This window comes from Eubalaena glacialis, chromosome X (genome assembly GCF_028564815.1).
Source record: "Eubalaena glacialis isolate mEubGla1 chromosome X, mEubGla1.1.hap2.+ XY, whole genome shotgun sequence".
NCBI classification, from domain to species: Eukaryota; Metazoa; Chordata; class Mammalia; order Artiodactyla; family Balaenidae; genus Eubalaena; species Eubalaena glacialis.
In genome coordinates, this window is record NC_083736.1 from 44,501,688 (window position 1) to 44,529,094 (window position 27,407).

Below are 27,407 nucleotides of genomic sequence, written 5' to 3' on the forward strand. Positions count from 1 at the left end.
GATTTCTGGGTGTGCCAAATTGGGAACCTCTAGAACTCCCAACCCTTCCCAAGATTTTTTTAAAAATATTTATTTATTTATTTTTGGCTCACGCCAGGTCTTTAGTTGCAGCACATGGGATCTTTTTTTTTTTATAAATTTATTTATTTATTTTTATTTTTGGCTGCGTTAGGTCTTTGTTGCTGCGCGTGGGCTTTTCTTTAGTTGCGGCGAGCGGGGGCTACTCTTCGTTGCGGTGTGTGGGTTCTCATTGGGTGGCTTCTCTTGTTGCAGAGCACGGGCTCTAGGCGCACGGGCTTCAGTAGTTGTGGCACGCGGGCTCAGCAGTTGTGGCTCGCGGGCTCTAGAGCGCAGGCTCAGTAGTTGTGGCGCACGGGCTTAGTTGCTCCGCGGCATGTGGGATCTTCCCGGAGCAGGGCTCGAACCCATGTCCCCTGCATTGGCAAGCGGATTCTTAACCACTGCACCACCAGGGAAGCCCCATGTGGGATCTTTTAGTTGTGGCATGCGGGCTTCTTAGTTGTGGCACTCATGTGGGATCTAGTTCCCCGACCAGGGATCCAACACGGGCCTCCTGCACTGGGAGCGTGGAGTCCTACCCACTGGACCACCAGGGAAGTCCCCTAACCCTTCCCAAGATTAAAAATACAACTCAGCCTGGAATTCCAGGGCAGCGTGTGCAATCATGATGACGACTCGAGAACGAGCAACTGGGGGTGGGGGTTTGTTCTCTGGTATCTGCCTTAACAACCCTGTTTGGCTAATCTTGAAAACAGAGTTCTGGAATTAAGCAGGGACGATAAAAAAAAAGTAAATCGGTCTGTGTAAGTGTCCCTCATATTGGGGTTACTATACTGGAAGGTTTTCTAATCATCCCTTACCTTACTGGGCACACTGATCTGGCCAACTTACTGTCTTTCTATACCTGCTCATTTTGGCTCAAAAGGGTAGTCTGCCTCTGCTTGGCAAGGACAGAAGCTCACCTTTATTATCCTGCTTGAGGGGGAAGTGTTTAAATTCTCCACAGCTGTGCCGTGTTCTGAAGCATCAGTTTATAGCAGAAGCCTAGATCTAACTCAAATACCATTAATTACATCAATGACTTAGTGACTGGGGATGATTTAGAAACACTTGTGCCTAAAGTTCTGACTTCCCCTGATTTTTTTTTCTTCCCTTGTTGATTTTGTATCTTAGGCCATTAAACAGGAAAAAGGATTCTCTGGAACCCTTTAATGGAAAAAGGATAACCTTTTTGAGAATCCAGTTACCTGGAGCAACCAGAGAAATTCTACCCGAGATAGACAAAACTTCTTCACCTTTAAAGTTTTGGGACTAAAACGGGGGCCCCGAGATTAACTGGCTCCTCTGGAAAGTAGTGCTAACACGTCCCATTGGTGGGGAGAAGCCTCCCTTCCACTTGACTCCTGTCACAGGCTCAAGATATCCTCTGGGCATCTGCTCTGGACCAAAAGTAAAAGCAGAGCCTGCTAGATTCTTGCTCAGAAAGTTGTCCAGAGATGTGGTGTTCCAGAATCCCTAGTCTCTGCTCGGGGACAGTGTTCATAGCTTCTGGACTCCGATAGTGAGCTCGGGAGTGGATGGATCCTTCCACTTGGTGAGCAGCCCAAGCTAGGCGGTGGGGCTGAAAAAAGGACTGGTTCCCACCTCAATCAGCGCGGCTCCCATCTCCACTCACAGCTCAGCACACCATTTATGATCTCTTCATGTTACAAAGCATTTGAACTGGTTTTTATTATATACTAACTTCTGGTAAACACTGGGTTTGTTTCTAGCCTCCCTTCTGGTCCATCCTGTCCCAGGGCTGCACTGCAAGTGGAGGGCGGAACCATGACCCCCCCACCTTCGTGAAGGCAGGCTTTTCACACTGTACGGGATTGGTAACAACCTGGGGGATGGGAGTGTGTCCACAGGTCAGTCCTCCGAGTCGCTGGGGCCCACGTACTGGCAGATGGCATCATAGTGAAGCTCCACCACCCGATTCTCTCTCTGCAGCTGCACAAGAGCCCGGCTCTGCTCTCTGTCCCAGTCCAGCAGGCGGCCCACCTAGAGTAGGGGCGGGTGGAGTCAGCAAGGCCAACCCAGACTCAGGGACATTCCCTGAGTGCTCCCGCGCCCATTCCCAGGTCTTGGACTCACCCTTCCAGCCCATGGCCCCAGCACCACCATCACCCGGTTGCCCTGGACCTTGGGGACCAGGGTCTCCAGCATGTCTTCCCTCAGGCCTGTGGACAAGGAGAGGGGAGTGAGGCCCGCAGCAAGAGCCAGCCCAGTCAGGGTCCTGTCAGAAGGGCCTTTCCTGTATTCCCTGGTGCCACTCTGTGCCTGTTGACAGATGCGAGGCCCCCACATCCATTTCACAGAGGAGGAAATCTAAGGAGCGGTTCCTGGCAATAGTTGTAATAAAGGGAGCATTTATGTATGATGATGATGGGTGGGGGTGATAACAGACACCATTTATTGTGGGCACGTTGTATGCCCTGCCCTGCACGGGGAGCTTACACACATCCCTACAAGGCACCAGTTATAAGAGGGAGAAATAGGTTATCTCCATGCTAATTTTGCGGAAGAGGAAAGTGGGGCTCAGATATTCACCATCATGGAAGCGTCTGATGATATGTTAGAGGATGCTGGGCCTTGCAAAAAACTTAACTCTGTCCAACCTCCCGCCTTTGCCTGGGCCAGGCTCTTGGCCCAAGACAGCCGTCTCAGGCAGCCTCCAGGATGATAACGACCCAATGGCCATCCCTCAGACTCACCTTCCAGGACCTGGCCTTCATCTGTCCGACACACACAGGTATCTGGGCTCAGGACATCTTCGATTGTCATCTGGGGAAAGGGTCAGGGGACATGAGAATGTTAGAGAGCTAAGTGGGCCCAGTCCCTGGGGAGGAAGCGGACCCAGGTGCGGGGTTCCCACCTTGGTGTTGTAATACTGGCCACCCTTGTGCAGCTTGTCCACAAACCGCACACGCAGGTCCCTGTGCAGCCAGTGCTGACTCCTGGGAGCTGCTTTCTCACTCTTGGCTGCAGGCGCATCCTGTCTGTGGAGCGGGGCCAACACCAGGCTTAGTTCCTTATCAGAGGCACATTCTGGTCATCCCACCTTCGCCGATGTCTTAAAACCCACTCATAATGCCATTCCTAGTTCCTTCTAGGCACGTGCCTTGCCCTAGAAGCCTTCTCTGACTGCTGGAGCCTCCCCACAGCCCTGTCCCCTACCCCCATCTGAGATGCTCAGGGTCCCACCGGTCTGGATGGTGTTTCCGCTTCCTCGCTGAGTCCTCCTGCCGGACGTGGAGGTCCTGATCCTGAAGGGCCTTCCATGACGAGGTTGTTCCGTTCTGTTGCCTTGGGGAAGCTTTGCTCACCTGGCCTGCTCAAGGGGGTGTGGAGAGAACCAGGAAACAACCTCAATGTCTCCCTCTCTTCCCTTCCAGGCCACACCTCAGCCTCAGGCCACCTCCCATCTGCCAAAGTGCCCGTCTCACCAACAATCCTTTGCCTGGGCTATTAGAATGCTCTCCCCTTCCTTTCAGCTGTCTCGGCCTCCTTCAGGAAGCCTTGCTCAACCACCCCAGCCCGTCCTGTCGGCGCTTACCTGAGTCAACTGCCTAGGGCGGGCTAGGGAGTCCTGGAGGGCTGTCGGCTCCCATCTCCTACGTGCCAAACTGATCCATCCTACTGACGTGCCTAGAATGCCTTTCTCCCCATTATGCCCTAGTCCTAGCTGCTCTCAGTCCCTAGCAAAAGAGAGGTTCACCACCCCAAAGAGACAAAGACATCCCAAGGGTAGGAACTGGTTTCCACACTTGTTCCTTCCTCCTCAGAAAGAGGCTAAAGACCCAAGGGTACTAGATCAACCTCTCTTCAATCAAACTGAATAAACCACTATGTTCATTCTCACCTCTTAACTCTGACCAGAAGTCACCCTTGCCAGGCAGACCACTGTCCTGCCCCTCTGCAGATCTAACCCCCCGCCCCAGGAATACTTCTCCAACTCCCCCAGCTAAGTTAAGAGGCTCACTCACTCGGATCCAAGGAGTTCTTGTCAAACTCCTGCTGGGAGACAGGCCGCAGGCAGTACTCACTAACTGTCACCATGCGGCTCCCCACAGCCAGACGGACCATGGCCCGAGCATTGTCAGGATCGAGGCCTTCCACCTAAAGTGTTGGGGGGGAAGAAGTGAGTGGACCTGACCCACGTTCCTAGGACCACGCTGTCCACCCTTACCTCTAATAGGCCTGACCCCTGTGCCTCTCCCAGCAGACTGTGGGGCTTGGAAACACTTTAAGTATGTAATCCTCAGGGACTTGTGGCATATGGCATTCTCTCCATTTTAGTTGAAAACTGAGGCTCAGAAAGGCCCAGCAAGTAGTCCTGAGTTATTGAATGAGGCGACAGGCCAGGCAGTCCTGAAAGACAAGGACTTCCGGCCTTTATACCCCAAACCCAATTCTGCCTCCCTCTGACCCTCATGTCAATTTTCCCTGCTGCCTGTCTTGGGCTCCAGGCACATCTTGGTTCCTTACCTTCCCATAGAGGCCTCGGTGAGGGCCAGAAAGGACCGCCACAGCTCCTCCAGGCGCCAGTCCTTGAGGCTGGTCTTCCTTATCCTTCTCTGGCTCCTCATCTGGCCTCAGCAGGTGGTGGGGGCCGGTGGGGGCCAGGGCCTGGACCTCAGTCAGGTTGGCGCCTAGCCCTAACCCCCTGGGCCTCAGTGAGTTGACACGGGGCTTCACCACTCTGCAGGGAACACAGAATATGGGCTTGTTGGGGGGATGCATCGGTCTTCAGTGCTCCGTTCCCCACCCCTACCCCCAACCACCACCCAAATCCCAACCTATTGATATGTTTGAGAGTATCCTTCCCAATCTCATATTAGGGACTATTTCTGACCTGCAGAAATGGCAATTTTATTTGGTTCAACCTAATAACCTATGGTGTATAACATCTATGACACAGTATTTACAGTGGGATATGAGGCAGATCCCAATAACCAAATATACTAATTTTTCTACAGGGGAAACCATTACTATTCATACCAAGCAAGAGAAACAGATTGTAAAAAGCTCAATGTCAATTCAGTTCACATTTGGCTGCCAAATAGTTTATGAAAAAAAAATGTTTGGTTTTCAGAATTCTTTAGACTTTGGAACTGTGGAGAACGGATTGTAATCTGTATGATCATGATAATAGCAAGTGTTTAGCCTATGCTTACCTGGGGCCAGGGCCTGCTGTAAGTGCTTTATGTGTATCATTTCACTTAACTCTCACAACAGCCCTGGGAAGTCAGTACTGTTATTATCCCCATTTTTCAGATGAGGAAGCTGATGCCCAGAGAGGCAATCTTTACATAATAGGATCTCTTAATGGAGTTTCAAAGGGCAAATAGGAGGCTTAAACAGTAGTGGAAGGGGCTACTGAAATACATAGGGTAGTAATGTGCCCTCTCCCTGCCTGGATGGTTCTAGGTGGGCGGTAACCATGGGGGTCTGTTCCCTGGCCCGTCTGCTGTCCCCTGCCCCTACCCTAGAAACTCACTGATTGAAGGTACGGCCGATGCCCTCGCCAGGTTTCCAGCCCATGCCCCGCAGCATGGCCAGCCCATAGGCCTCTACAGGGACTGCCTCATAATCAGCCTCCTCCGGCACCTATGGGTTTAGGCAGAGGAAGGACGGTCAGGCTTGGCTTACAGTGGGCCCTCTGAAGTGTACTTGCTATCACCCACTGGGTGACCCTCGAGACTTCTTTTCCAGTCAGCTCAAGGGTGAATTTTTATTTCTTCTTGCCATCCCTCACTTTATTCCTCCATGTTCAGTCCTTGGACAAATCTTTATAAAGCACCTATTCTGTGCCAGCTACTGTTCTAGGTGCTGGGGATAAAACAGTGAACAAAATAGACAAAAACTCCTGCCCTTTGTGTGGCTTACATTCTAGTTGTGGAGACAGAATAAATAAAATTCATAAAACATGATATGCCAGGTAGTGATAAGTCATATGAAGAAAAATAAAGCAGGTTAAGGGGATGCAGAGGGCTGAAGAAAGGAGTGTCACTGAGTTGATATTTGAGCAGAGACCAGAAGGAGAGACAGAGGGAACCCTGAAGATAAGAGAAGAGTCCTCCAGAGAGAACAGTAAGAGCAAAGGCCCTGAGGCAGGACAAGATCTGCTATGTGTGGAGAGCATTGTGAAAGTCAATCTGACTGAAACAGATGTGGAGGCAAAGAGAGGTGGTAAGGGATTAATCAGGAGAGCTGGGCAGGAGCCACGATAGGGTGGCAGCCACAGGGGGACCAGTGAGGAAGTTACTGCAATAGTCCAGATGAGAAATGCTGGTGGCTCAGACCAGAGAAGTGGTAGTGGTGATGGTGAGAAGTGGTCAGATTCTGGATGTATTTTGAAGGGGAAGGATGGATGGAACTGTGATCAACTGAGATGCGGAAGGCTCTGAGAGGAGGGAAAATTAGAGAAAGGAGGCCAAAGCTGGAACAGGATGGAGAGTGAAGTGAAGGTCTTTTTAAGATGAAAGATACCAGAGGATGTCTGAAGGCTGATGAGAACAGTTCAGTCGAAAGAGTCTCTCTGGTTTGGGGCTATAGGAGAACTAGGACCCAAACAAGCATTGCCAAAAAATTGTGAACGAAGAGGTGAAAAGTAGGGTCCATGGGTATGAAAGACAGACTTGGTTACTTCTGTGGACACACCCCTCACCTCTCCTGTTATCACCTCCCATCATCACTCCCTCAATTCTTTATATTCGCTCTAGACACACCACAGATTGTCACTGATGGACACACACCATACCGATTTTCTTCCACCATGCCATTGTCTGGGTGGTTGCTGCCATTAGGAGCACTCACCCTCCTCTTCCCTCTCACTAAACCCTACCTGTCTTCCCGGCCTCACTCCTACCACTCTGATCTGAGTCTCCATCACCTCTAGCGTGGACTGCTGCTCTCCTTGCTTCTGCCTCTGCTTACTAGTCTGTTCTGCTCATAGCAGCCAGAGAGAGCCTGTCAAATCATAAGTCTTGTCCCTTCTCTGCTCAGAGCCCTCCCATGGCTCTCATCCCACTCAGAGTAAAAGCCCAAGTCCTCACCATGGCCCACTTCTGACCTCACCTACTACCCTTCCCTGTCACTCATTCCACTCCAGCTACGTTGGTCTCCTTGATGTTCCTCAAACACTCCAGGCAGAGTCCACCCTCAGGATCTTTACATTTCCTGTTCCCTTTGCTCATCTCCTTCAGATAATCCCAGAATCCAAGTATCTTTTCACACCTCAGTATCTGGATTCATTTGTTAATGCTTCCAAAAAGGATGGAAGGAGGCAGGGCGAGGCAGCAGGCCTTTAGTACACACACAGACTCTGCCTGCTGTGTGCAGGGACGCAAGTCCTGGCAGACAGGGCAGTGAGAGACTGGGGAAGGAGGGAGGCCAGGGGCCAGCTCACTGTCTCAGCCCGGGGTTCGCTGTCTGCCCCTTCCCCGTTGGGGGTGCATCCTTTCTGGATCATGGGGATAGCGAGCGTGGGGTCGACACCCGCATTCTCTCTCTCCTCCAGAGACTTCGTGGATTCTAAAGAAGAATGGGAGGGAGCAATGAGGTTCCACCCTATCCTTCCATTTTCCTCCCCTTCTTCCTTCACTAGGGCAAGGCAAAGGAGGGATCACTCACCCTCAATGAGCTCCTTCACAGCCTGGGACAGCATCCCATCCACCAAGACCTCAGTATGTGTGGATGGCCCAGGGGCCTGGGTCGGTGGCTGCCTGAGATGGCCATTCTGGATCAACGGGATGACAAGTTCCTTGGGGGCTTCTGAGGGCTGCACACTGATGTGGACACAGAGGGGTGAAGTTGGGAGAGTAGCACAATCAGTGAGTTCTGAGCCACAACCCTTCATTCAGAAGAAACAGAAGAGCCACACACACCCCCAGCCCCATTGACTACACCCTCCCTTCTCCTGTCCGGCTCTCCTGTTATATCTCTGGTGGTGCTTTCTTTGGATTCTCTCCCCCACCCCCAACTCTTAAATGTCAGTGCCTTCGAGGAATCAGTCCTCAGTTCTGGACCCTCTGTTCATCCCAAGACCCACTTCCGTGGCTTCCACTATGACCTAAAAATCACCATCTTCAGCCCAGACTCTCTCCCCAGCTCCAGGCTCCACACCAGCTTCCTGGATGGTTGATTCTCTTCTGGAAGTCCCTCCCTCAGACTGTCCTTTCCGAATTAAGCTGACGATCGCCTCCCCCAACCTGAATCTGCCACTCCATCCTGCTCCCCGTATGGGAGAAGCCCCATCGCTTCACCTGGGACACTAGGAGTCCTGTCATTCTCCCCTCCTTTCCTTCTTTCAGAACGCACGCTCCTCAGGGCCCTCAAGGCCTAAAGACACTCCCTCTCAGGAATACATCCTCTCCTCTCAATCCCCTCGGCCAACAGGTCCAATTTCCCCACCTCCCCTACTAACTCCCTCCTTCTGAGCTCCACGGATTTTCTCCGGCTGTGCTTCAGACTTCCCAGGCCACTGTCACCAAGACAATCAACTCAAGATTCCACCCTCCCGCAGGCACCCACCGCACCGCTTTCCAAGGGATGAAACACCCAGCGCTTCACCTCTGCAGCTCCCTCCCTTTCTCGGTCTTCAAGAAATCCTTCTCCGGAGCCGCGTCTCCCGCCAGCCGTCTCCGGGCGGACGTGCGATTGAAGCTGAATGAAATTGGGGCACTGAAGGCTCCCGCAGGCCGCAAAACACCATCTTTGGCGTCCGCCATCTTCCCCTCGTCCCAGGCCGGCGCGCTGCTTGCTGGGAAGTGTAGTTTGCGCTCGCTTTGCTGGGGCTTGACCACCAGTGCTACAACTACCTTTCCCAAGAAACACTGGCACCGCCAGGCGAAGGCGGATAGGGGCAGTAGGAAGTAATTGCCGCTCTTTTTATTTCACAAGAGCGCGTGGCGCCAAGCGTACAGGGAAATGTAGTTCTTGCGGAAGGTAGGCGTGGTAGAAGGTGGCTTCCTTCTTGCTAAGTCGTCACTCTTTCGTATAGGCGTTTATTGGTCGCCTACTGTGTGCACGTTACTGTGCCCTACTGGTGTGGGAAATGTAGGTAAAATAAATCATTAAGAAAAAAATCTGGGCTTCCCTGGTGGCGCAGTGGTTAAGAATCCGCCTGCCAATGCAAGAGACACGGGTTCGAGCCCTGGTCCGGGAAGATTCCACATGCCGCGGAGCAACTAAGCCTGTGCGCCACAGCTACTGAGCCTGCGCTCTAGAGCCCGCGAGACACAACTACTGAGCCCGCTCACCTAGAGCCCATGCTCCCAACAAGAGAAGCCACCACAATGAGAAGCCCACGTACCACAACGAAGAGTAGCCCCCCCGCCCCGCTCTCCGCAACCAGAGAAAAGCCCGCGTGCAGCAACGAAGACCCAACGCAGCCAAAAATAAATAAATAAAATTAAATAAATTTATTAAAAAAAAGAAAGAAAAAATCAGTGAGTGCCAGTTGTGTACAATAATAAATAATAGACATGTAAGTGGTACCTACACGATGACAGATTTAATAGTGGACAAACTCTAGATTCAAATACAGTTGACCTTTAGATAACACGGGTTTGAACTGTGAGGGTCCACTTATATGTGGATATCTTTCACTAAGTAACCTACTACAGTACTACATGATGCAAGATTGGTTGAATACGAGGATGCAGAACATGGAGAGCAGACTGTAAAATTATACAGGGATTTTAGGGACTTCCCTGGTGGCCTAGTGGTTAAGAATCCACCTGCGGGGGGGGGGGGTGTGTGATGAATTGGGAGATTGGGAATGACAATATATACACTAATATGTATAAAATGGATAACTAATAAGAACCTGCTGTATAAAAAAATAAATAAAATAAAATTCAAAAATTCAAAAAAACAAGAATCCACCTGCCAATGCAGGGGACACGGGTTCGAGCCCTGGTCTGGGAAGATCCCACATGCCGCGGAGCAACTAAGCCCAAGTGCCGCAACTACTGAGCCTGCACTCTAGAGCCCGTGAGCCACAACTACAGAGCCCACGTGCCACAACTACTGAAGCCTGCGTGCCTAGAGCCCGTGCCCTGCAACAAGAGAAGCCACCGTAATGAGAAGCACGTGCACTGCAACGAAGAGTAGCCCCCACTGGCCGCAACTAGAGAAAGCCCGTGCACAGCAACGAAGACCCAACACAGCCAAAAAAAAAAAGTTATATAGGGATTTTAGACTGTGCTGGGTCGGTGCCCCTAATGCCTACATTGTTCAAGGGTCAACTGTATTAATAAAATAGTCTGGCCTCCTCTCTAGAGGCTCCAAGTCTAGTGGGGAACAATGACACTCAAAACGGATTTTTAAAAAAATAGTTCCTACCAACTTTAAATATGTTGTGAGAGCCAGGTCCTAAGCCCTCAGAAGATTAATGAGACAGACTCCTGTCTCAAGAGTTTGTAAAGTAGAAGAGTGATACTTAAACAAATAGTCACAAGAAAGAATATTACAAATCTGCTAAAAATTCATCCCAAGGAAATCATCCAAGATGTGCAAAAGTATTTTTATATGAGATTCATCAGAGTATTATTTATTGTAACAAAAGCTTGAAGACCACTTAAATGAACAACAAAAGGGGATGGGCTAAATGAATTACAGCACATGGTTTGGGTGGAACGAATATACTAGAGCCTTTAAATGTGAAGCTATACATATAGTTAAATGAAATGGGGACATAGTCACAATGTTTGGAAAGTAGAATAGTATGGTGGGTCAGAGGTTGCTCTTGAAAACAGGAAGCCCAATATTCAATCAATTTTGTGGCCCTGTTTTGAGGCTTACAAGCCCTGGGCATCCTGGGATAGGCCCTGGTATCTCAAGGGAGAAGCCATTTTGGTTTTCAAAATATACAACAACAACAAAAACTTTAAATTTTTATTTTGAAATACTTTTAGACTAAAAGAAATGTTGAAAAAATAGTACAGAGAGTCCCTGTATATCCAGATCCCCCCTAAACATTTTATATAACAATAGTATAATTATCATAATCAGGAAATTAACATTGATGCAATACAATTAACTAAATGATAATTTTCTGTTCCAGGATTCAATCTGGGATCATACTTTGCATATAATGGTAATGCCTTTTTTTAAAAATTTATTTTATTTTATTTTATTTTTGGCTGTGTTGGCTCTTTGTTGCTACGCACGGGCTTTTCTCTGGTTGTGGCGAGCGGGGGCTACTCTTCGTTGAGGTGCGCAGGCTTCTCTTGTTGTGGAGCACGGGCTCTTGGCGTGTGGGCTTCAGTAGTTGCGGCGCACGGGCTTAGTTGCTCCGCAGCATGTGGGATCTTCCCGGGCCAGGGATCAAACCCGTGTCCCCTGCATTGGCAGGAGGATTCTTAACCACTGCACCACCAGGGAAGCCCTGGTAATGCCTTTTTAAGTCTCCTCCAACCTGTGAAAATTCCTGTCTTTCCTTGTCTTTCATGACCTTAACATTTTTGAAAAGTACAGTTCAGTTATTTTGTAGAATGTCCCTCAGTTTGGGCTTGTCTGATGAGTTCTCACAATTAGGCTGAGGTTATGGGTTCCTGGCAAGAATGACACAAAGGTGATGTGCCCTTCTCATCACATCATATCAGAGGGTTCACAATATTATATCTTATTACTAATGATGTGAACATTGCCTGGGAGGTGAACTGTCCATGGCTGAAGTGATACCCATTTCCTGAAGCAGCCACCTGAGATAGTGTGCACAATACAGGCTTATGCAGGCTAGGGCCAGAGGTCCCTGAGGGTCTTGCCTTCTGGGTTGGTTCACACCTGGTCTCTGACTCACTCCTGACATGTGCCACAGAGCTCATGCCAAGTCCTGATGCAAAACTTCGTGGTGAAAATGTAATGGGAGAAAAGACACTTTTTTCCCTATCTTTCCTTCATTCTGAACACAAAATCAGGAAGTTTTTTCTATACAAGCACTGAGAAAAGTATTTGCTTGCCCTGCAATGAAGGAAGAATATGAAAGTTTTGCAAATTCAACCATTTATTCTTTTGTTCATTGAATAAACATTAATTGAGCACCTACTCTGTTACATGCCCTTCCTTCAAGGTACTCATATGGGATTATGGGAAAAACCCATGGTTACGAGTGTGGTTATGGCTGTAGACAGACAGGGCTGTGGGAAGGGGTGGCTGAGAAGACAGAAGGGGATTAGTTGTACATGATACCACTTCTAAGAGGGGTGAAGATTTAAAAAGCTTTCTAAAAGATGGCAGGAAGTGAAGCTGGAGTGATGTGCAGTGGCTTGGTCATGGGTAGCAAGGAATTCGAGGCTTAGGACTTTCTGCTGCATGTGATGAGAGAGTCATGAGAAGGTTATGTGACATGACAAAATTTATGTTTTAAAAAAGTAATGTAGGGGGGCTTCCCTGGTGGTGCAGTGGTTAAGAATCCGCCTGCCAGTGCAGGGGACACGGGTTCGAGCCCTGGTCTGGGAAGATCCCACATGCCGCGGAGCAACTAAGCCTGTGCACCACAACTACTGAGTGCTCTAGAGCACGCGAGCCACAACTATTGAGCCTGTGTGCCACAACCATTGAAGCCTGTGCGCTTAGAGCCCGTGCTCCACAACAAGAGAAGCCACCACAGTGATAAGCTCACGCACCGCAATGAAGAGTAGCCCCCGCTCGCCGCAACTAGAGAAAGTCCGCGTGCAGCAACCAAGACCCAATGCAGCTAAAATAAATTAAAAAAACAAAAAGTAATATAGGGACTTCCCTGTTAGTCCAGTGGTTAAGACTCTGGCTTCCACTGCAGGGGGCGTGGGTTCGATCCCTGGTCGGGGAGATCCCGCATGCCATGCAGTGTGGCCAAAAATTAAAAAAAAGTAATGTATATCAAAGGTATAGGGACAATGTACTCAATACACAAAGAACTCCTGTAGTTCAATAACTATAAAAGGCAAGCAACCCCCAACTGAAAAATGGGCAGTGGACATAATTAGGTGGTTCACGAAATGGGAAATACAAATAGCCATGAAGCACATGTAAAGATTCTCAACCTCACTAATACTCAAAGCAATGCAAATAAATAAATAATAAAATGTCCTTCATTTAACTCATTGGTAAAGACCAAAAGTAAAAATGACAAATACTTCTGTGGTAAGTTCTCTATGCCAATTGCCCAACTAAGCACTCGTTTAGTCCTCCAAAGGATTCTGTGAGGTAGGAACTATTTTAAAAATCCATTTTACATATAAGAGAACTGCAGCACAGAGAGGGTAACTGAGTTGGCCAAGATCACAAAATAGTAAGTACTATGGATGATGCCCAGAGTTACTAAAGATGGAAGAAAATGGGCACGTTCATACACTGCTGATAGGGGCACAAATTGATTCAACATTTACCAGGGGCAGTATAATAATATATATGCCTTCCCTGACCCAATGACTCCATTTCTAAGAATAGATCTGAAGGAAAGAATGGAAAATTGGGGCAGGATGTTCTGTATGCTAATGAGTGAATGTATGTTATACTTTTACTAAAAAGGTTTAAAAATTCTTCATGGCTTGACAAGGAACAATAGCTACAATATTTCGTTAAATGGAAAAAGCAATTTGAGGAATATGTAGGGGATTTCTGGGAAATTAATAACGTTCTCTTATTTAACCTGGTGAGAGTCACACAGGTACTGAACTGATTTTACAATTTGTCAAACTGTTCATGTATGTTGTATGCATGTTCTTCTCTATTAGGTATATTTCACTTTTTTAAAAAATAGAGAAGCACTTCCAGAATAGTAGCACTAGGAGCTTGGTAGACCTTATCCTCAACAAAGCAACCCTAACTAGTGAAAGTTATTTTTTAAAACAACACTTTAAAGTCTCTGGGAATTGCACAAGGGCATACAGGAAATGGAGAAACATTTGTTCAAGAAACTCCAATAAATCACTGTAAGAACACCAAGGGTCTGGCTCTTGAACCATGACTTGCTCCCTCCCTGCACCCCAGCTCAGTGTGACAAAAAGAAGCTCTACTCCAGGACAGTGTGGCCAAGAACATGGGGCTCTCTCTCCCTCCAGCTCCCAGTCTAGGGCAGTGATTTCTCCTCATGAGGGGTAGGCTACCAGCATGTCTCATCTCCTCCAGCCCCATGTTACAGAAGCTCTATTCTGGGAACGCATGACTAAGAGGTCTGGGGCTCTCTTCTACCACCCAGACCCCATTCTTAGGGTGGAAGCTTTACCCCAGTGTGGCAGACCAAGCATACTGGGCCCCAATTGCCCACTCCACAGCTTACTGTTAGAGTTGGGGTTCCACACTGGGAAAGACAAGCAGATAATGCCAAGGGATATAACCTCCCCAGCACCCTGCTCATAGAAGAGGAGTGTCAGTCACTCCAAGAGAAGTGGGCTTCTGATCCACCCCCAGCTCTTGAGGGGGAGTACAAAGAACAGAGAGTTTAATAGCTCTCCTTAAGGGGACTGACTTTATTTGGACAGAAAGTCAAGAAGTTAAAGAATAAGGGCTTTATGAGCAATTAAGAGGCGGTTGGTATCTCCAAGATAGCAACAAGCAAAACAGAGAGAAACAGCTAAGAAGAATCCTTCTAGGGTCAGAGCAAGCCACAAAGACTGCTCTCAAAGACTACACCATACTTATACCAGAAACATTGTAAATCAACTATTCTTCAATTTAAAAAGAAGATTTAAAAAAAGACTACCCCATATTTTAATTGAATAAGGGGCCTGACTTTAATTGAATAAGACTTTAATTTGTTAACTGGAAAAAATTATGCACCAGGGTACTGTAAAAAATTTGTACCGGTTAAGCTAGGTGTGGTATCAATACAGGCAGACCAGCCAGAAATTAAACCAGGAGATCAGGGAAAGAAACAAAGAGAGCCTGGATAAAAGCAAGGTTATCCCAGGGTGACTGTGCTCATGCCCAAGCCTGAACCCTTTGAAGAAGGACATCAGGTGGAAATAGATTTGACTAAATTAGTCCAGTCAAGTCACTAAACAAATAAACAAGCAAAAGAAAACAAAAATGGGCAGATCAGTATCTAGAGTTGCTATAATATATTATCTAAAATGTTCAGTGAAATATGCAAAGAAACAAGAAAATGTGACCCATACATGGCAGGAGCAGGAGGAACAGGAAACAGAAACTGTTAGAGGGCCCAAATGTAGGACCTAGCAGATAAAGACTTCAACGTGAAACAGGAAGGAAGGGGGCAGGGCACAATCTTTAAAAGAATGACATACCAGTTGAGGATAAGACATAAACTGGTTAGAACCAACTAGGTCCAAGATGGCAGAAGATTCAACTTCCAAGAGACCTTGAGCCTCATTATATGCTCATTTTGATATATTAGCATATGCTAAATGACACACCCATAGGCACCATGACAGTTCCGAGGCTAAACATAGAAGGCCAAAAAGTAGGTGGTAGCCCAAATCCTGGAAATTCTTGCCCCTTCTCCAAAATAGTTGGAATAATCCTCCCACTCAGTCTACAAAATTACTGAGCCCAAAGAAACTAACCACCCCATATTTCAGGGCCTCTTGCCTTCTGAGCTGGTCCACACTCTGTCTGTGGAGTGTACTTCTCCCAGGGCCACTCTCGCCTTTTGAGACAGACTGCATTCTGTCTATGGAATGTGTATCTCTCTAAATAAATCCACTTTTTACCTATCACTTTGTCTCTCACTGAATTCTTCCTGCGATGAGACATAAAGAACCGGAGCTTCATTAAGTCCTGAGACCAGCTGTGTGATTTCAATTAAAAGACGGTGGGTTTAAGTCCCAATCTGGGTTTCAGCTGGACTTGAGTTCCAGTCTGAGGCGTACGGTTTCAAAAACAGCTATTAAATTCGTTCAAAGAAGTAAGAAATCATGTATAAAGACGTAAGGGAGGAAAAACTGATGTGATGACAGGAGCAAAGAGAAAGAGATTGGAAGATGCTATGCTTCTGACTTTGAAGATAGAAGAAGGGGCCACAAGCCAAGGGATACAGGTGGCCACTAGAAACCAGAAAAAGCAAGGAAACTGATTCTCCCCTAGAGCCTCCAGGAGGAATGTAGCCCTAACAACACCTTGAATTTAGGAACTCTGACCTCCAGAACTGAACCAAGATGGCAGAGTAGAAGGATGTGCTCTCACTTCCTCTTGTGAGAACACCAGAATCACAACTAGCTGCTGGACAATCATTGACAGGAAGACACTGGAACTCACCAAAAAAGACACCCCACATCCAAAGACAAAGGAGAAGCCACAATGAGATGGTAGGAGGGGTGCAATCAGAGTAAAATCAAATCCCATAACTGCTGGATGAGTGACTCACAGACTGGAGAACACTTATACCACAGAAGTCCACCCACTGGAGTGAAGGTTCTGAGCCCCACGTCAGGTTCCCAACCTGGGGGTCTGGCAACAGGAGGAGGAATTCCTAGAGAATCAGACTTTGAAGGCTAGTGGGATTTGATTGCAGGACTTCGACAGGACTGGGGGAAACAGAGACTCCACTCTTGGAGGGCACACACAAAGTAGTGTGTGCATCGGGACCCAGGGGAAGGAGCAGTGACCCCAGGGGAGACTGAACCAGACCTACCTGCTAGTGTTGGAGGGTCTCCTGCAGAGGCGGCGGTGGCTGTGGCTCACTGTGGGGACGGGGACACTGGCAGCAGAAGTTCTGGGAAGTACTCCTTGGCGTGAGCCCTCCCAGAGTCCGCCATTGGCCCCACCAAGGAGCCCAGGTGGGCTCCAGTGTTGGGTTGCCTCAGGCCAAACAACCAACAGGGAGGGAACCCAGCCCCACCCATCAGCAGTCAAGTGGATTTAAGTTTTACTGAGCTCTGCCCACCAGAGCAACAGTCAGCTCTACCCACCACCAGTCCCTCCCATCAGGAAACTTGCACAAGCCTCTTAGATAGCCTCATTCACCAGAGGGCAGACAGCAGAAGCAAGAAGACTACAATCCTACAGCCTGTGGAACAAAAACCACATTCACAGAAAGACAGACAAGATGAAAAGGCAGAGAGCTATGTACCAGATGAAGGAACACGATAAAACCCCAGAAAAACAACTAAATGAAGTGGAGATAGGCAACCTTCCAGAAAAAAGAATTCAGAATAATGACAGTGAAGATGATCCAGGACCTCGGAAAAAGAATGGAGGCAAAGATTGAGAAAAGGCAAGAAATGTTTAACAAAGACCTAGAAGAATTAAAGAACAAACAAACAGAGATGAACAATACAATAACTGAAATGAAAACTACACTAGAAGGAATCAACAGCAGAATAACTGAGGCAGAAGAACGGATAAGTGACCTGGAAGACACAATGGTGCAATTCACTGCTGCGGAACAGAATAAAGAAAAAAGGATGAAAAGAAATGAAGACAGCCTAGGAGACCTCTGGGACAACATTAAATGCAACAACATTCGCATTATAGGGGTCCCAGAAGGAGAAGAGAGAGAGAAAGGACCCGAGAAAATATTTGAAGAGATTATATAGTCGAAAACTTCCCTAACATGGGAAAGGAAATAGCCACCCAAGTCCAGGAAGCGCAGAGAGTCTCATACAGGATAAACCCAAAGACAAACACGCTGAGACACATAGTAATCAAATTGGCAAAAATTAAAGAAAAAGAAAAAATATTGAAAGCAGCAAGGGAAAAATGACAAATAACATACAAGGGAACTCCCATAAGGTTAACAGCTGATTTCTCAGCAGAATCTCTACAAGACAGAAGGGAGTGGCATGATATACTTAAAGTGATGAAAGGAAAGAACCTACAACCAAGATTACTCTACCCGGCAAGGGTCTCATTCAGATTCGATGGAGAAATCAAAAGCTTTACAGACAAGCAAAAGCTAAGAGAATTCAGCACCACCAAACCAGCCCTACAACAAATGCTAAAGGAACTTCTCTAAGTGGGAAACACAAGACAAGAAAAGAACCTACAAAAAGAAACCCAGAACAATTAAGAAAATGGTCATAGGAACATACATATCGATAATTACTTTAAACGTGAATGGATTAAAGGTTCCAACCAAAAGACACAGGCTTGCTGTATGGATACAAAACAAGACCCATCTATATGCTGTCTACAAGAGACCCACTTCAGACCTAGGGACACATACAGACTGAAAGTGAGGGGATGGAAAAAGATATTCCATGCAAATGGAAATCTAAAGAAAGCTGGAGTAGCAATACTCATATCAGATAAAATGGACTCTAAAATAAAGAACGTTACAAGAGACAAGGAAGGACACTACATAATGATCAAGGGATCAATCCAAGAAGAAGATATAACAATTATAAATATATATGCACCCAACATAGGAGCACCTCAATACATAAGGCAACTGCTAATAGCTATAAAAGAGGAAATCGACAGTAACACAATAATAGTGGGGGATTTTAACACCTCACTTACACCAATGGACAGATCATCCAAAATGAAAATAAATAAGGAAACAGAAGCTTTAAATGACACAATAGACCAGATAGATTTAATTGATATTTATAGGACATTCCATCCAAAAAAGCAGATTACACTTTCTTCTCAAGTGCGCATGGAACATTATCCAGGATAGATCACATCTTGGGTCACAAATCAAGCCACAGTAAATTTAAGAAAATTGAAATCATATCAAGCATCTTTTCTGACCACAACGCTATGAGATTAGAAATGAATTACAGGGGAAAAAAACGTAAAAAACACAAACACATGGAGGCTAAACAATACATTACTAAATAACCAAGAGATCACTGAAGAAATCAAAGAGGAAATCAAAAAATACCTAGAGACAAATGACAATGAAAACACGACGATCCAAAACCTATGGGATGCAGCAAAAGCAGTTCTAAGAGGGAAGTTTATAGCTATACAAGCCTACCTCAAGAAAAAAGAAAAATTTCAAATAAACAATCTAACCTTACACCTAAAGGAACTGGAGAAAGAAGAACAAACAAAACCCAAAGTTAGTAGAAGGAAAGAAATCATAAAGATCAGAGCAGAAATAAATGAAATAGAAACAAAGAAAACAATAGCAAAGATCAATAAAACTAAAAGCTGGTTCTTTGAGAAGATAAACTAAATTGATAAACAATTAGCCAGACTCATCAAGAAAAAGAGTGAGAGGACTCAAATCAGTACAATTAGAAATGAAAAAGGAGAAGTTACAAAAGACACTGCAGAAATACAAAGCAACCTAAGAGACTACTACAAGCAACTCTATGCCAATAAAATGGACAACCTGGAAGAAATGGACAAATTCTTCCAAGACTGAACCAGGAAGAAATAGAAAATATGAACAGACCAATCACAAGTAATGAAATTGAAACTGTGATTAAAAATCTTCCAACAAACAAAAGTCCAGGACGAGATGGCTTCACAGGTGAATTCTATCAAACATTTAGAGAAGAGCTAACACCCATCCTTCTCAAACTCTTCCAAAAAATTGCAGAGGAAGGAACACTCCCAAACTCATTCTATGAGGCCACCATCACCCTGATACCAAAACCAGACAAAGATACTACAAAAAAAGAAAATTACAGACCAATATCACTGATGAATACAGATGCAAAAATCCTCAACAAAATACTAGCAAACAGAATCCAACACCACATTAAAAGGATCATACACCATGATCAAGTGGGATTTATCCCAGGGATGCAAGGATTCTTCAATATATGTAAATCAATCAATGTGATAAACCATATTAACAAATTGAAGAATAAAAACCATATGATCATCTCAATAGACGCAGAAAAAGCTTTTGACAGAATTCAACACCCATTTATGATAAAAACTCTCCAGAAAGTGGGCATAGAGGGAACCTACCTCAACATAATAAAGGCCATATATGACAAACTCACAGCAAACATCATTCTCAATGGTGAAAAACTGAAAGCATTTCCTCTAAGATCAGGAACAAGACAAGGATGTCCACTCTCACCAGTATTATTCAACATAGTTTTGTAAGTCCTAGCCATGGCAATCAGAGAAGAAAAAGAAATAAAAGGAATATAAATTGGAAAAGAAGAAGTAAAACTCACTATTTGCAGATGACATGATACTACACATAGAGAATCCTAAAAATGCCACCAGATAACTACTAGAGGTAATCAATGAATCTGGTAAAGTTTCAGGATACAAAATTAATGCACAGAAATCTCTTGCATTCCTATACACTAATGATGAAAAATCCGAAAGAGAAATTAAGTAAACACTCTCATTTACCATTGCAACAAAAAGAATAAAATACCTAGGAATAAACCTACCTAGGGAGACAAAAGACCTGTATGCAGAAAACTATAAGACACTGATGAAAGAAATTAAAGATGATACCAACAGATGGAGAGATATAGCATGTTCTTGGATTGGAAGAATCAATATTGTGAAAATGACTATACTACCCAAAGCAATCTACAGATTCAATGCAATCCCTATCAAATTACCAATGGCATTTTTTACGGAACTAGAACAAAAAATCTTAAAATTTGTATGGAGACACAAAAGACCCCGAGTAGCCAAAGCAGTCTTGAGGGAAAAAAACGGAGCTGGAGGAATCAGACTCCCTGACTTCAGACTATACTACAAAGCTACAGTAATCAAGACAATATGGTACTGGCTCAAAATCAGAAACATAGATCAATGGAACAAGATAGAAAGCCCAGAGATAAACCCACACACCTATGGTCAAGTAATCTATGACAAAGGAGGCAAGGATATACAATGGAGAAAAGACAGCTTCTTCAATAAGTGGTGCTGGGAAAACTGGACAGCTACATGTAAAAGAATGAAATTAGAATACTGCTTAACACCATACACAAAAATAAACTGAAAATGGATTAGAGACCTAAATGTAAGACTGGACACTATAAATCTCTTAGAGGAAAACATAGGAAGAACACTCTTTGACATAAATCACAGCAAGATCTTTTTTGATCCAGCTCCTAGAGTAATGGAAATAAAAACAAAAATAAACAAATGGGACCTAATGAAACTTAAAAGCTTTTGCACAGCAAAGGAAATCATAAACAAGATGAAAAAACAACCCTCAGAATGGGAGAAAATATTTGCAAACGAATCGATGGACAAAGGATTAATCTCCAAAATATATAAACAGCTCATGCAGCTCAATATTAAAAAGCAAACAACCCAGTCCAAAAATGGGCAGAAGACCTAAATAGACATTTCTCCAAAGAAGACATACAGATGGCCAAGAAGCACATGAAAAGCTGCTCAACATCACTAATTATTAGAGAAATGCAAATCAAAACTACAGTGAGGTATCACCTCACACCAGTTAGAATGGGCATCATCAGAAAATTTACAAACAACAAATGCTGGAGAGGGTGTGGAGAAAAGGGAACCCTCTTGCACTGTTGGTGGGAATGTAAATTGATACAGACACTATGGAGAACAGTATGGAGGTTCCTTCAAAAACTAAAAATAGAATTACCATATGATCCAGCAATCCCACTACTGGGCATATACCCAGAGAAAACCATAATTCAAAAAGACACATGCACCTCAATGTTCATTGCAGCACTATTTACAATAGCCACGTCATGAAAGCAACCTAAATGCCCAATGACAGATGAATGGATAAAGAAGAAGTGGTACATATATACAATGGAATATTACTCAGCCATAAAAAGGAACGAAATTGGGTCATTTGTTGAGACATGGATGGATCTAGAGACTGTCATACAGAGTGAAGTAAGTCAGAAAGAGAAAAACAAATATCGTATATTAACGCATATATGTGGAACCTAGAAAAATGGTACAGATGAAATGGTTTGCAGGGCAGAAATTGAGACACAGATGTAGAGAACAAACGTATGGACACCAAGGGGGGAAACTGGCGGGGTGGTGGTGGTGGTGGTGTGATGAATTGGGCGTTTGGGATTGACATGTATACACTGATGTGTATAAAATTGATGACTAATAAAGACCTGCTGTATAAAAAAATAAGTAAAATATAATTCAAAAAAAAAAAAAAGACGTAAGGAAAAGTATGATAAGAGTATCTCAAAAATAGAGGACATCAATAAAGAAGTAAAGTTACAAAACGACCAAATGGAAATCCAGGAGCTGAAAAGTACTGTGAAATATAATTCATATTTCATGGCAAGACAAGAAAAATTTAAACATAAAAATTCTTCTCTGCCCTTTGGCCTCCTCTCTCCCCGCACTGTGCATTGTGTATCTGCATTATGCATTGCCCAAACCTCTCCCATCAGCAGGAATACCTGCTCAACCATAAAGAGCAGCATTGAAACAGGAGGGAAGGGGGCAGGGCACAAACTTTAAAAGAACAACAGGGACTTCCCTGGTGGCACAGTGGCTGGGAATCCACCTGTCAATGCTGGGGACACTGGTTCAATCCCTGGTCCGGGAAGATCCCACATGCCGCGGAGCAACTAGGCCTGGGTGCCACAGCTGCTGAGCCTGCACTCTAGAGCCTGCGAGCCACAACTACTGAGCCTGCGTGCTGCAACTACTGCGGCCCACGTGCCTAGAGCCTGTGCTCCGCAACAAGAGAAGCCACCACAATGAGAAGCCCGCATGCACCGCAATGAAGAGTAGCCCCCAGTCGACTCAAGTAGAGAAAGCCCGCACGCAGCAATGAAGACCCAACACAACCAAAAAAAAAAAATGATATAGCCATTGTGGATAGGACAAAAACTACTTAGAACCAATTAGGTCCAAGATGGCAGAAGATTTGACTTCCAGTAGACCTTGAGCCTCATTATATATTGAGCTCATTGTAATATATTAGCATGCTAAATGACACACCCACAGGCACCATGACAGTTCTGAGGCTGACTATAAAAGGGAAAAAAGTGAGCAGTGGCCCAATTCCTGGAAATCTCCACTCCTTCCCCAAAGAGTTGGAATAATCCTCCCACTTGTTAGCCTATGAAATTACCAAGCCCATAAAAACTAACCACCCCATGTTTTGAGACCACACTCTGTCTATGGAGTGTATATCTATCTCCCTAAATAAACCTACTTTCCTTCTTGGGGCAGAGCCCCCTTGCCTGCCCACTTGTATCCCTCACAAGAGTCCTATATTAATAAGTCTACTTCTTGCCTATTGCTTTGACTCTTGCTGAATTCCTTCTGTGCTGAGACATAAAGAACCTGAGCTTCAGTAAGTCTTGACTCGAGCTGAATGACTTTAATTAAAAGACAGTGGGTTTGAGTCCCAGCCCATGGGTTCAAGTCTCAATCTGAGTTTTGGCTGGGTTTGAATCCCATCTGAGGTGCGATTGTGTTCTAATCTAATCAGACCAGGTGTGCAGGTTTCAGCATCAACAAGACAACTCCTTAAAAGATAATATTCCTTCTTGATCTTGTAACATGACCTACCATGATGATGCTTAGATATGGATTATGTAAACCATCAATAATACATCATTTGGGCTTCCCTGGTGGCGCAGTGGTTGAGAATCTGCCTGCCAATGCAGGGGACACGGGTTCAAGCCCTGGTCCGGGAAAATCCCACATGCCGCGGAGCAACTAGGCCTGTGAGCCACAACTACTGAGCCTGCACGTCTGGAGCCTGTGCTCTGCAACAAGAGAGGCCGCGACAGTGAGAGGCCCGTGCATCGCGATGAAGAGTGGCCCCCGCTTGCCGCAACTAGAGAAAGCCCTCACACAGAAACGAAGACCCAACACAGCCAAAAATAAATAAATTAATTAATTAAAAAAAAGGAATCCCTGTCTTTAAAAAGAAAAATACATCATTTGATGTACAGCCCTCTTTCTCAAAAAACATATAACTGTGCCTTGACTTCTAAGGGGTGGAACAGTTCTCGGAGCTTTCTGAGATGCTCTTCCTGGGTTATAACTCTCAAATTTGGCTTGAATAAAAATTTCCATTTCTTTCTTGGATTGACTGATTAGTTCTTCATCCACAGTACAATAACCAAAATGAAAAATTAACCAGAGGGGCTAAAAGTAGATATGGTCTAGCAGAAGAAAGGAGCAGTGAACTAGAAGAGAGGGCAATACAGATTATGCAATTTGCAGAACAGACAGTAAAAGGAATCAAGAAAAAATGGACAGAGCATCAGACAAATATGGGACACCATTAGGAGCACCAACATATGTGTAACGGGTGTAGCAGAAGAAGTGGAGACAGAGAGAGGAGCAGAAAAAAACTCCAAGGAAGTAACAGCTAAAAACATTCTAAATTTCATGAAAAAAACTTTAATCTACACGTCCAAGAAGCTTAACCGACTCCAACCAGGATAAAATACAAAGAGATAGATACCTAGGCACATCATAGTCAAAAATGTTAAAATCCCAAGAGAAAACTTGAAAGAACAAAGAGAAAAATGACTGATCATCTATTATACAAGGTAACCCCAATAAGAGTACAAGCAGGCTTCTTATCAGAAACAGTGGGTCCATGAAACAGCTAAGATCCTATTTAATAGTGAAAGTCTGTATACTCTGCACCCACGATCTGGAAAAAAACAATGTCTGCTCTTGCTACTTCTATTCAATATTGTACTTGAAGATCTAGCCAGGAAAAGTAGGCAAGAAAAAGAAATAAAAGGCGTCCAGATTGGAAAGTGTTAAGAAAGGAAGGACAAGGAAGTTAAAAGAGTGAATTATTTCTGGCAAGGTCACCCTCCCTTAGGGGGAAGACAGGGGAGGGTGTTTTAGGCAGATTTTCTCACTAGTGCAGACCAGGAAAAATCACAAACTGATTGGCTTAAAATTCAAATGTAGGATAGCCTGAAACTACAGTTAGGTTAGTTATTAAGTATCAGTGGGGCTTAGCACAAGTCACTCCATTTTGGGCTGGTTGTTTCTTTTTAACAAAAGGAAGAAGTAAAACCATCTCTATTTGCAAATTAATCCTAAGAAATCCACTAAAAAAACAATTAGAACTAATAAACAAGTTTGGCATGGTTACAGGATAGAAGATCAATATACAAAAATCAATTGTATTTCTATAGACAAAAATGAAATTAATAATTCCATTTACAACAGCCTCGAAACAATAAAATACTTTGGAACAAATTTAACAAAAGAAGCTTGAAAACTGTACTCTGGAAACTACAAAACATTGTTGAAAGAAATTAAAGACGACCTAAATAAATGGAGAGACATCCAATATTGACTCAAGGCTTGTGCTGGATTCTCAGCTGGTCCTGTCCATTGCTCTCCTGCAGCACCCATCCTTCTCTGCCACCCTCTCTCCCCATCCAGAAACCCAAGATTCATTAAGGAAGTCTTGGCAGGATGGACAGTTCAAGCTTCCCAAAAGTACACAAGGTTTTAAAAACCGACTTTATTTGCCATGCTAGGAACTCTGGCTGGGAGGCAAGGGGATTTACATTCCAACACTGAAGGGCTGAAGGATGAAAGAGGCTAAGAAAACCGTTAATGACCCTCCAATGAAACAGCATAGGCCTATCCCCCTATATATACATTCTAGCCTCATCTCTTTGAACTCATCCGGGCCTCGTTCACCATTTACTACTTAGGCAGTGACCCTCAAGTAATCATTCAGGCTCCGGCCACCCAAATGACCATCCTGATCCCGGCTTCTTAGCTAATAACCCTGGGACCAGCTATTTGAATAATCCTAAAGACCTTCCTACCTCCCTCTAATAACACGCAGATCCCGCCCCTCATATTAAACCCTTAGGCTCACCCTGCAGGGTGCTACTCCAGGATTCCGCTGCTGAAGATTCCAGGCCCCGCCCTCCAATCAGCCTATAAACTTCAACCTATTCCTGACCTTTCGAACCGCTACCCCAGTGCGCTTATAGACTCCACCTGCTTGACTAACATTCCAGGCCCGCCCCTTAGCCAAATGCCCGCCCCCAACCCTCTCCAGGCCCCGCCTCCTCAGAAATGCCACTCAAAACCCCGCTGACAAAAGTAAAGATCAAGCTCCGCACCCACAACTAACCTTGCAACGTTCACCTACTGCAGTAACCCTCTCTGTGTCACCTCCTAGAGGAATAGTCTAGGCTAACCCCAGCACCCTCGAATCACCGCCGAGGCCCGTCCTCCCAGCTCACACCCATTGGCCCCACCCAGGGGAGTAGCTAACAATCCTGGGCCCGCCCCCCAGAACCCCGCTCCACTCCGACCACGCCCCCGGGAGGCCACGCCCCATCACGCACCCTCCTTGGGGCGCAGGCGCAATGTGGCGCCGGCCCGGCGTACCAGCGCCGCCACGTCGGCTGCAGCTCGGGCCGCCAGGGGGCGCGCGTCCAGCCGCGCCAGGAGCTGCCGGGCGCTGGGGCCCGCGGGCGGGGGAAGGCCACGGCCTGCGCGAGTGAAAAGAACAGATCAGGGCCCACCCTGAGTCTCAGCGACCCCCTACGCCACCCCCCACCACGACCGAAGACCTAGAATGCCCCTCAAGATCCCGGAGACCCGAGACCACTCCCTCGATAGTTCTGAAAGTCACCGACTGCCCCTCTCATCTCCCGTGACCCCCGACCATCGCGGGTATGCCCGTGGACCCCCGCCGGCTCCCACGATATCCCTGGACAGCTATTTAACCCCAATATTCCTGGACACCTCCGAACACCCTGTGAATAACTCTGGAGGTCTCTCACTACCCCCCTAAAACTCCAGATTCCAGACTCTTCCCCCGAACATCGAGAAGGATCCCGATTCCCCCAGATGTCCCAACAGAACACGGTCTGCCCCCTGTGGCCCAGGCACCCCCGATTCCCCTCCAGTTATCCTAGGCAACCCTGCCAGCCCACATATCCCCAGAGCCCCCAGCCTAACCCCCCACAATTCACCAAAGACCCCGAGTGTCCAGGTGTCCCCAGTGACCCCGGGCAGACCCCTCCGGCACACCTCCCCGGAGACTCAGGAGAGACCCCCAGGTCTGGTGCGCCGCCCCGCAGCGCGGGTGCGGGTAGGGCGCCTCGAGCCCAGCCCGGGTCGCTGGGCCCCTGCCCTCCACCGCCGCCGCCCGCAGCCGCTAGGGCGCCAGGGTTGCTTTGTTTACCACCTGTCAGAAGGAAAAGGTGAGGAGCAGACAGGCGGGGCGAGGGCTGGCAGGGACGCGCCCACTACCCTCCCACCCCGCGCCCCGTACCTCGTCTGCTCCCCTTAGGGTCCGTGGCGTCCCCCGCGCGCGGCTCCATGACCCGTACTTGGCCTGGTGGACGCACTGCCGCCAGCGACGCGTTTGGAGCGCCCGGGAGCGCTCACCTGGCGGCCCGCCCGGGCTTGGACGCGGCTGAGGCCGGCCGGTCCCGTGCTCGGCGCCCCAACCAGCGCGGTGACCTACCTGGCGGCCGCCAAGGAGGCCTGGCCCTGGGAGCCAGCGCGAGCTCTTGGCCTCGCTCTGCCTCAGGCGCTGC

At 46.4% G+C, this 27,407-nt stretch overlaps 1 protein-coding gene across 2 annotated transcripts; it reads right to left on the minus strand.

Annotated features, from left to right (window-relative positions):
• Positions 1-1,727: 1,727 nt before the first annotated feature.
• On the minus strand, positions 1,728-27,400 carry GPKOW (G-patch domain and KOW motifs). Of its 2 annotated transcripts, none has more exons than XM_061179026.1 (12): positions 27,140-27,400; positions 8,638-8,827; positions 7,699-7,853; positions 7,475-7,599; positions 5,564-5,673; positions 4,552-4,765; positions 4,050-4,182; positions 3,241-3,394; positions 2,939-3,062; positions 2,778-2,847; positions 2,158-2,243; positions 1,728-2,064 (listed from the first exon to the last, which is right to left on the minus strand). In XM_061179026.1, exons 1-12 carry the CDS (start codon positions 27,186-27,188, stop codon positions 1,933-1,935), a joined length of 1,542 nt encoding a protein of 513 aa, XP_061035009.1. In that variant the 5' UTR covers positions 27,189-27,400; the 3' UTR covers positions 1,728-1,932. The 2 variants fall into 2 exon arrangements, with proteins under 2 accessions (XP_061035009.1, XP_061035010.1); XM_061179027.1 differs by having other exon boundaries at positions 3,268-3,394; positions 27,140-27,397.
• Between the last annotated feature and the right edge of the window lie 7 nt (positions 27,401-27,407).

What these genes read in the sequence shown, in the direction of transcription:
- GPKOW (XM_061179026.1), bottom strand. Translation starts at nt 27,188, where the DNA reads ATGGAGCCGCGCGCGGGGGACGCCACGGACCCTAAGGGGAGCAGACGA. An exon ending in TGTGAAGGAGCTCATTGAGG is followed by an intron (nt 7,600 to 7,698) that starts GTGAGTGATCCC and finishes ATTCTTCTTTAG; the next exon opens with AATCCACGAAGTCTCTGGAG. An exon ending in TGGGGCCATGGGCTGGAAGG is followed by an intron (nt 2,065 to 2,157) that starts GTGAGTCCAAGA and finishes CCCCTACTCTAG; the next exon opens with GTGGGCCGCCTGCTGGACTG.